The sequence below is a fragment of the Herpailurus yagouaroundi genome, unplaced genomic scaffold (assembly GCF_014898765.1).
Source record: "Herpailurus yagouaroundi ecotype Mexico unplaced genomic scaffold, PumYag 166, whole genome shotgun sequence".
NCBI lineage: Eukaryota > Metazoa > Chordata > Mammalia > Carnivora > Felidae > Herpailurus > Herpailurus yagouaroundi.
This window is the reverse complement of record NW_024412407.1, coordinates 9107807-9117901: the sequence shown is the minus strand read 5'-3', so window position 1 is coordinate 9117901 and position 10095 is coordinate 9107807. Positions and strand designations below refer to the sequence as shown.

Genomic DNA, 10095 nt, shown 5'->3' with positions numbered 1-10095 from the left:
AAAAAAAAAAAAAAAAAAAAAAAAAAAAAAAAAAGCCATCTCAAAAATATACTTTCAAAGTGCAAGAGTAGCATTTTTACAAGGTTCTTGCATTGTGGCTGTTCTCATTACAATTCATTTTATAAAATCACCCTGACAGTCACACCATGTGTTCCTTACAGTTTCACACAGTTGAACTTACAGAAATCCAGGGGAGGGTCTTGGGGATAACTCCCTGTGCTCAGAATTATTGGGGCTTTAGTTACTTACATGAAATATTTTTAAAGTATTTTAAGTATATGCATTTAAATATTTTCAGTTAAGTTTATTGCATGCTGAGTAGATTCCCAGGAATGGAAAATGTATTGAAGGTATAAGGAATAATGATCTCTTACCAGTTTAAGAAAAAGAATGTTACTGTTACCCAAGCAAAGTGCTTCCTTTGACTGCAGTCCCTCCCTTTGCACTTTGCAAATAAGAACTACCCTAAATTTTGATTTTTATCATTCCTTTACATAGACTGTATATTCTTTATCACATATATTTGTCTCCCTACCAAATATATTTCTGTGTGCTTTTGAAAATATGTATGCGTAAGTGGAGGACACTATAGGTATTTCCTCTTGTATAAAAGGTCTGTTTGAACTTTATGTCCCCTTTAAACATAACAGCTTTATTGCGATAGAATTCACATACCGTAAAGTGCACCCTTTCAAAGTGTACAGTGGTGTTAAGTACATTCACAGAGTTGTGCACCTATCCCCACTCTCTAATTGTGCAACATTCTCATCACACCCAAAGGAAATCAGTACCCATTAACAGTCACTCCCTAACCCCCTTTCTCTCAGCCCTTGGCAACCACTAATCTACTCTCTGTCTCTGTGGACGTGCTTATTCTGGACATTTCATCTATGTGGAGCCATACAGTAGGTAGCCTTTTGTGACTGTCTTCTTTCATTTAGCGTATGCTTTTTAAGGTTTATTCATGTTGTAGCTTCCATCAGTGCTTCATTCCACTTTGTGGTCAAATATGCCATTGTGTGGATCATACCATATTGTTTACCCATTCACCCATGTTGGTTTAGGTTGTTTCCACTTTTTGACTATTATTACTAATTCTGGTGTGGACATTCATGTACAAGTTGTTGTAGAAGAATATGTTCTCAGTTCCTTTGAGAATACATTTTTAAAGAAATGGAATTGCTGCAACAATGCACAGGAACTCTATGTTTAACATTTTTTTTTTTTATTTTTTTTTTCAACGTTTATTTATTTTTGGGACAGAGAGACAGAGCATGAACGGGGGAGGGGCAGAGAGAGAGGGAGACACAGAATCGGAAACAGGCTCCAGGCTCTGAGCCATCAGCCCAGAGCCTGACGCGGGGCTCGAACTCCCGGACCGCGAGATCGTGACCTGGCTGAAGTCGGATGCTTAACCGACTGCGCCACCCAGGCGCCCCTCTATGTTTAACATTTTGAGGAGCTGCCAAAATATTTTTTGAGGTGACTGCACCATTGTACATGTGCAATAGCAGTTTATGAGGATTCCAATTTCTCCACATCCTCATCAACACTTGTTTCTGCTGGGTTTTAAAAATGCATATGTATTAGTCATCCTGGTGGGTATGACATGGTTGGTCATTATGGGTTTGTTCATGTCTCCCTAATGCCTTCTGATGTTGAGCATCTTTTCATGTGCGCATCTGCCACTTGTATATCTTTGGAGAAACGTCTCTTCCTCCTCTGCTTCTCTTAGTTGTGTTGTCTTTTTATTGTCTGTTTTTAACTGTTCCTTATCCTGGATAAAAATCCCTTATCAAATATATTCAAATGTTTTCTCCCATTCTGTGGATCGCCTTTTTCACTTGCTTGGTGGTGTCCTTCGAAGCACAACCGTTTTTAATTTCAGTGAGTTTAGTTTACCTAATATTTTGTTCCCTTACTGTTTGTGCTTTTGGTGTCATATCTTAGAAAGCTTTTGTAATCCAAATTCATGAGGATTTTGTGTTTATCATCTATAAGTTTTATAGATTTAGGTCTAGGATTCATTTTTTCTGGGTGTATATCCAGGTGTCCCAGCACCATTTTTAAAAAGACTGTTCTTTTCCTATTGGATTGTCTTGGCTCCATTGTCAAAAAACCAATTGGCTATAAGTGTAAGAGTTTATGGACACTCAATTCTTTTCCATTGATCTCTATGTCTGTGTGATCTGTATTTTTGCAAATACACACGAGATCAATTACTGTAGCTTTGTTAGTAAGTTTTGAAATTGAAAACTTTTTTTTTCTTTTTCAAGATTGTTTTGGCCATTCTGGATCCCTTACATTCCATGTTCATTTTAGGATCAGCTTGTCCATTTTTTAAAAACAAGAATTGCATTAAATTATTTTTAATTCTATTAACAAACTGTTTTGTATTTTTCAGTGTATAAGTTTCACACTTCATTTCTCAGATTTATTCTAAATATTTTATTCTTTTTTGATGCTATTACAAATGAAATTGTTTCCTTAATTTTTGGATTACTCATTGCTAGTGTATAGAAATATAATTGGTTTTTGTATATTGATTTTGTGTCCTGTAACCTCGATGGGCTGGCTTATTAATTTTAATAGTTCTTTGGTACATTTCTTAGAATTTTAATACACACTATATGTCATCTGGAATTGAAATAGTTTAACTTATTTCTTTCTAGTCTGGAGGCTTTTAGTTTATTTTCCTTGTGTAGTTGCCATGATTAGATTCGCCAGTACAATGTTCATCTTAAAAGGAAAGCATTCAGTCTTTCACAGTAAGGATGACACTTGCTGTGGGTTTTTCATGAATGTTCTTCATCTAGTTGAGGATGCCTCGTTTTTCTTGTTATTCTGTTAAAACGGTGTATTAAATGAGTTGATTTTCATGTGTTGAACTATCCTTGCATTTTGGGATACATCTCACTTGATCACAATCCTTTTTATATGTTACTGGCTTTGATTTGCTAGTATTTTTTTGAGGATTTTTGCATTTTTATTCATACGAGATAATAGTCTATAGTTTTCCTGGGATGTCTTGGTGTGGCTTTGACATCAGTGTAATTTTGGTCTCACAAAATGAATTGGGAAGTGTTCCCACCTCTTTATTTTTAGAAGGGTTTGTGAAGCATTGGTGTCAGTTTTCTATAAATTGTTGATAGAATTAGTGAAGCTGTGTGGGGCTAGGCATTTCTTCACTGGAAGTTTTTGTTGTTGTTCTTTTAAACTACTAATTTAATCTCTTTACTTTCTCTTGATCCATTCAGACTTTCTGTTTCTTCTTTTCTTCTTGAGTCAGCTTCAATTATTTATGTCTTCCTAGGAATTTATTGTTTCATCTAGATTAATTTGTTAGCATATAATCACTCATAGTATTCCCTTATAATCTTTTTTACTTTTTTAAGGTCAATATTAATGTCTCTCCTTTCACTTTCACTTCTGAATTTGAAACTTTTTTCTTTTTCCTGATTAGTCTAGCTAAAGATTTGTCAGTTTTGTTGATCTTTTCAAAGAACCAACTTTTGTTGATTTTTCTGTTGTTTTCCTATTCTCTTTTTTTGCCTTTTGTTGGAATGTTTAATTCATTTAAATTTAATGTAATCTTTAATAAAATTGGATTCACATCTGTTTTGCTATTTTCTATTTGTCTCAGGTCTTTTCTTCCCTATTTCTTTATCACTATCTTTTTTTGTGTAAAATAGATATTTTCTAGTATACCATTTTCATTCCTATTTGTTGTTTCTTTTACTCTTTTGTTGTGATTGTTATTTTCTTAAGTGGTTGACCTGAAGATTGTAATTAATATCTTGTTGTAAAGCAATTTCATTCCGTTTTAATGCCAGTTTATTTTCAGTAGTATGCAGAAACTTTGCTTTGGTATGGGTCCTTTCCCTCCTCACTCTTTTGCGCTATTATTCTCATACAAATTACATCTTTTATGCATTATAAGCCCATCAACATAGTTTTATAATTAATGTTTAATGCACTTGTCTTTTACATCAGATAGGAGAAAATGATTACATGCAAAAATATATTTATGCTGTGTTATTTGCCTGTGTAGTTACCTCTGTCAGTGCTCTTTATTTCTCAGGTGAGTTTGAGTTACTGTCTAGTGATTTTTATTTGAGCCTGAAGGACTTTCCTGAGTAGTTCTTGTGGAGCACATTAGCTTGCAACATGTTCTTTCAGGTTTTGTTTATTGAGGAATGTCTTAATTTCTCCTTCATTTTTTGAAGAATAGTTTTGCTAGATATAGAATACTTTGTGGACAGTCTTTCAGCACTTTGAGTATAACACCCCACTGCCTTCTAGACTTTATGGTTTCCAATAAGAAGTCAACTGTTTATCTTACTCAGGACCCCTTTGTACATGCAGAATCACTTTTCTCTTTCTGCTGTCAAAATTCTCTTTGTTCTCCTCTTTGGACACCTTGAGTCTGATGTGCGTATGTTTGGATATCTTTGAGTTTATCCTACTTGGAGTTTGCTGAGCTTCCTGGATATACAAATTAACGTTTTCATCAAATTTGGGAAATTTTCAGTTGTTATTTCTTCAGATATTCTAACTCCTTTCTTTCTTTTCCTTCCCTTCCCTTCTGGGACTCCCATTATGTGTATATTGGTATTGTTGATGGTGTCCTGTCTCTGAGTCTGGGTTCATTTTTCTTCATTCCTGTTTCTTTCTGTTACTCAGACTGAATAATCTCAGTAGACTTAGTTTTGAATTAGCTGTGTTTTGTTTTTTTTTTTCTACCAGTCATCTGCAGAGGAACCTCTCCAGTGAACTTTTCATTTTAATTATACTTTTGTATCTCTAGAATTTCTACTTGGTTCTTTTTAACAACTTTATTGATATTCTCTGCATGGTACAATGTTCACATAGTTAATTCTTTAGCAGAGTTCCTATCAGTTCTTTAAACATACGTTTAATTGCTTATTTTAAGTTTTTTGTCCAATAAGTCCAACTTCTGGATTTCCTCAAGGACAGTTTCTATTGACTCCTTTTTGCCCCGTGTTACGACCAAAATTTTCTGTTTCTTTGTGTATCTCGTCATTTTTTGTGGAAAACTGGGCATTTTAAATTTTATAATGTGGCAGATCTAGAAATCCTATTTTCCCCTCTCTTCGCAGTTGTTGCTTCTATTGTCATCACTGCCACTGTTGCTGTTCACTTAAGTTACTTTCCTGGACAAATTCTGTAAAGTCTTCATTCTTTGTTATGTATGGCCATGAAGTCTGTATTCAATAAGCTTAGTTGTCAGCTAAGGGACCGTGATTCCTTTAAATGCTGGGAACCAGTCATTTGAGCCTTTGCCAGGTGACTCTGTGTATGTCTGTGGGGAATGCCCCCAGCACTTTAGTGGGCAGTTTGCACTTCTTCCTTAGCCTTTATTTCCTGCTTAAGCAGAACCTCAAAGCCAACCAGAGAGGAGGGATTAAGGTTTTCTCAGGTCTTTCCTGGCCACCTGCATGGTCCTACATGTGCACATGGCCTTCTACCATCCTAGGAATTTGTTAGAACATTTTGAAATCTCCCATGGATACCTCAGTTCCCAATTTTTCCTTTTAGGTTTTTTGGTGGGCACCTTGTTAGCCCTTACTGGTTTTGCTGTCTTGGGCAGCTGTAAGGTTAAATAATTTCTGCTAATGCTTTCAACAGACCCTCTGGGGATAGGATTGCTGGCACAGTAGGAGCTCTGAGACAGGTCAAAAATGACAGATCCTGAGAATGGAGTTTTTGAAGGGAGCTTCCAGACTCATCAAATAGTGACAATTCTCTGGGGATGGGTTTTTGGTAGCTTCAGATCACTTCTGCCTCCTTCAGTGGCTGCTATGCTACCATGGTCATGGGGCTATTGTCTAATAACACCACTGTTAGGCCAAGGATATGGGGATGGGGATAGGTCAAGTAAAAAGGTGACAAATCTCACTATTTTTATGGAGATTTAGCTGCTTTTACTCCTCAGATTTCTGTAAGCCCTTGTTTAATTTCCAGAGTTCTGCAGAGGTTACTTTTGACAAATTTTGCCAGTGTTCTCATTGTGTTTATGAAGGAGCAGATTTTCCAAGATCTTTATTCAGATATCCTAGAAGTGTTTTCCCTGCCCATTTGTTTTTAACTGAGTTATTTGCAAGGCTACCAAATTCTGCAACTCCAGTCCCATTCACATAGGAGTCCATCTTAATGACTTCTCCTAAGGTCAACCTACAACCTTACAACCTAACAACCTGTTGTAAGCTTGTTAGTTTTTTTTTTTTCTTTTTTTTCTTATTTGTAGGAATTATTTAAATACTCTAGTGAAGAGTCCTTTGTCATTTTTATGTGTTGCAAAACTTCTACCACTTTGTGGCTGTTTTTTTCTTCTCATCCATTATCCATTAACGGTCTTTTAATGAAATTCTCACTTTTACATGACTTTGAACCTATCACAACTTTGAATATATCAGTATTTTCCTTTATGATTTATACTTTGTGGTTTCTCATTAGTGAAATTTCTTACCCCAACTCCTTTTTTTTTTCTTTTTTAACAAGTTCCTACTGCTACATTCCTGTTTTCTACTTGGAGTTGATTTATATGTGATAGGATTTAGGAGTTCAGTTTCACATTTTTCTGTATAGATATTGGATTGCAGCAGCCCCATTTGTTGAAATGTCACTTCTCACCTTACTGGTTTGCTGGACCAGCCTTGTCCTAAGTCACTTTCTGAATATGTAGAAGATTGTTTATGAATTCTATTTTTTTTTCTTGCTCAGCTTTTCTTAACTTATGTCAGTAGCACTTTGTTCATTAGGAATGTCTTGACTGTTCTGAGCCTTTTGCCCTTCTATTGAATTTATGGCTCAAATGGGGGACGAATAACCTCTTCAGATATTGAGTCTTCCAAATTATGAACATGATGATGTGTCCATTTATATAGATCTTTTTCGTTCAGAACAGTTTTATCATTTTCCCCCTATAAATCTTATACATCTTGAATTTGATTTATTCCTAGGCTCTTTATTTTTTTAAGCTGTTTAAAGATGGTATTTAAAACGGTTAAGTCCTTATTGCTGCAGATCTCTAGGGACTTAATTCCTTTTACTGGCCCTATGTACATTTTGAATACCGATTCTGTGTCCAGCATCTTATCTTTGGTTTTCTTGACTTACTGTGCTGGCAAGGCCCTAACTGAAAAGAAGTAGTGATAACGGGACACTTCATCCTGATCTAAAGGAAATACTTTTAGCATTGTACCATTAAGTATAATGGTTTTTTATAGGTTTTATGTAGCAGCCTTTATTAGATTAATGAAGTGCAATTCTTTTCCTAGTTTTATGAGAATTTAGTTTTCTTATCACAAATGGATGTTTGATTTTATGCTGCTAGAAAGGAAGTCATATTTATTAACATTTTTAAAAATTTTATTTTTCTCTTTTCTTTAGCAAAGAAGTTTGTCATCCTGATATTGGTGGCAAGATCATCATGTGTCCTCAGTGTGATAGGCTTTGTCCATTCTGGAAACTCAATATTACTTGCGAGTCCTCAAAGGTAATTTTTGTTATTCCAAACATTTGTAACTAATGAAAGATTTTTTTTTTTCTTCTAATAATTTTAGCATGGTCTGGAATTATTTTATTTCTCTGTGAAATTCAGAAAGGTAATATTCAGCTAAACCTCCAAACATTCTGAAAGGTAGATATGTAATGCATGTGTTTATTCCTCTTTTACAAATAGTAAATTGAGATTAAAAGCCTTATCTAAAATCTTCAGGCAGGTCAGTGAGGAGCTGTGGCATTGAAACTGTTAGAGTATTTGAAGTAATCAAAGCAGAAACCTCAAACCCACCTTATCTCATGAGTACTGTTTAATCGGTTTACTTATTGTAAGTATCTTCCTTAATTCAAATAAGTAGAAACCTGAAATTTGTACTAGTGTTTTCCCACTTTCAAAATGTACTGAAACTAGCTTGTTTTTTTTGTTTTGTTTTGTTTTGTTTTGTTTTTAAACCTGCTTATCAGATTTAGGCCTTATCTATGAATATGCATAAGAAAGGCTTTGTATATAAATGAGAACAGATATTCACTTTGTCCCAAAACATTCCCACAAAACGCAAATGGTTCCCTTAAACATGCAGATGATCTTGAGCTATAGGACTTCTTAAAATCCAAGAGGCTTAGGACAAGTATTGAGACTGGAGGTAGCTTAAGGAAAGGCATGCCTGAAACTCTAGCTGGGAAGAAAGATGGTCATCTTGCTTTGGAGAATTTTCCTGACAACTTTGACCTACTGTTCTCCCATGTTGTGATCTTTTCTCTATCCCCTTGTTCCACCATGAAAGCTTAGGAATCTTTAAATGATGTTAAAATATTCTGACCTACTCCATCTAAGTCTTATTGTAACTAAGTATGTTCCTATTATAATGTCACTTTAAATTTTATATTTTACAAAATTCTTGAACTTATATGATCACTTTTTTTATGTTATCACTTTTGACACAGTAACCCTGTGAGATAGGCAGAACAGTTATTACATCCATTTTACAGATTAAAACACTGAGGATCTGAGAGATTAAATGATTTGCTCAAGTTACCTAGCAGTAACTACCTAGCAGATGACAAAGCCAGAAATTGACAGCAAATGTGTGTTTCTTGCCATTACTGTGTTCTTCACCAGCTGACGGTAGTACCAACCACTTCACTCACAAATTGAGCGCTATGTTTGAAAAAAATGTCCTGCTACTTAATTAAGATGATTGCAGGGTATTGTCGACACATGGATTTTTACACTTAACTTATGAATTAAAATAGATTTCAGTGCCTCTCCCCTAGAAACCAATGCAAGTCTAGACTATAAAAATCTGCCCTAGATCACACAAAGTAAGACTTAAAGGTAGCAGGAGGGAAGCTGCCTTCTGGCGATGTTGACTCATAAAGGTCACTAGTTAGTGCATATCCTTGGACACTGGATTTAAGGCAAATGCCAGTGATAATACCAGAAGCTAACTATACTCCACAGAGTACAACTGGAAATTCCATTTTCCTTAAGAAATTCTCTTTCACTCACCACACCCCCATCTCTTCTCTCAGTTCTTCTTTTCCACCAACCCATCCTTAATTAAGGACATGACTTTCAAATCTGTCTCTGGGCACAGTTTTTTCCATTGTTTTGGAAAAAATGAATCTTTCATTCTATCCCAATTTCCTGAAGAATCCTTTGAGTCTTGTTAGAGTGACTTACAAAGGGAAGGAAACACATAAAAGAATATGAGTTAAAAGGATTACATTTTTAAATTGTTAAAAAGGAGAAGAAAAGAGGAGCTTTTCATGCTTCTCTGTTGGCTGATTCAATCATCTATCTCATCATTCATACACTTATTTATGTATTCATTTCTACCTCTTTCTTTTGGAAAGAGCTGGAGTATTCACTAATTAACGTGAATGCTAAAAGGGTTAATAGATTAGAAAAAGGAAATTAGGATCAAGAAAGTGAGGGAAAAGTTATGGAAGTAATCAAGATTAATGTTGTTTTTGTGATTGAGCATTAAATAAGGCTCTTAGCTTTTTGGCTGGCAAGATAAAAGGGAAATGTAACTTAAAATATTTTTTTATAAAATACAGTTATAAAATTTTGATTTTGTTCCTTAGCAGGAAGAAAGCATAACAAATGGTCACTTTTCTAGATTTTCGTTGGTTCTTCTGCTTAAAATGGCCATGCCCTGCATTATGTAACCATCTCTTCCCTTCCCTCTTCCATGTGACTTAAGCAGCGTGCTGACTGGGGCTACTTAACACAGCTTTCCTTCTCTGTGCCATGCTGGCAAGTAAGCTAAGCTAAACTTTTTGCCGAGAAGGCCCCTTGCTTACCTCCTCCTCTGATTCCTGCCTATGGGGCAAATAGAGAGGCCAGTCATCTTATTTTTTCTGCTGGGTCCTTGATCCTCACAAATATGGCAAAAAATGGTAACTTAATGCAGGCCACCTAATTCCCTCTCATAACAGTACAAAGCACATCTCTTGTCTTGAGCTGGGCGACTGGAGTGAACTCGGCATAAGCCATAAGCCAGCTTTTTCTTGCTGCTTCTTTCTTTCTTTCTTTCTTTCTTTCTTTCTTTCTTTCTTTCTTTC

At 35.4% G+C, this 10095-nt stretch overlaps 1 protein-coding gene across 2 annotated transcripts in view; it reads left to right on the top strand.

The window, feature by feature from the left end:
• The window catches only part of ANO6 (anoctamin 6), a 197029-nt gene that overhangs the window by 139802 nt on the left and 47132 nt on the right, over window positions 1-10095 (top strand). For both annotated transcript variants that reach the window (XM_040488369.1, XM_040488370.1), the window contains one exon: window positions 7414-7519. In XM_040488369.1, coding sequence (XP_040344303.1) covers window positions 7414-7519 — 106 coding nt within the window. The remainder of the gene's footprint in view (window positions 1-7413; window positions 7520-10095) is intronic.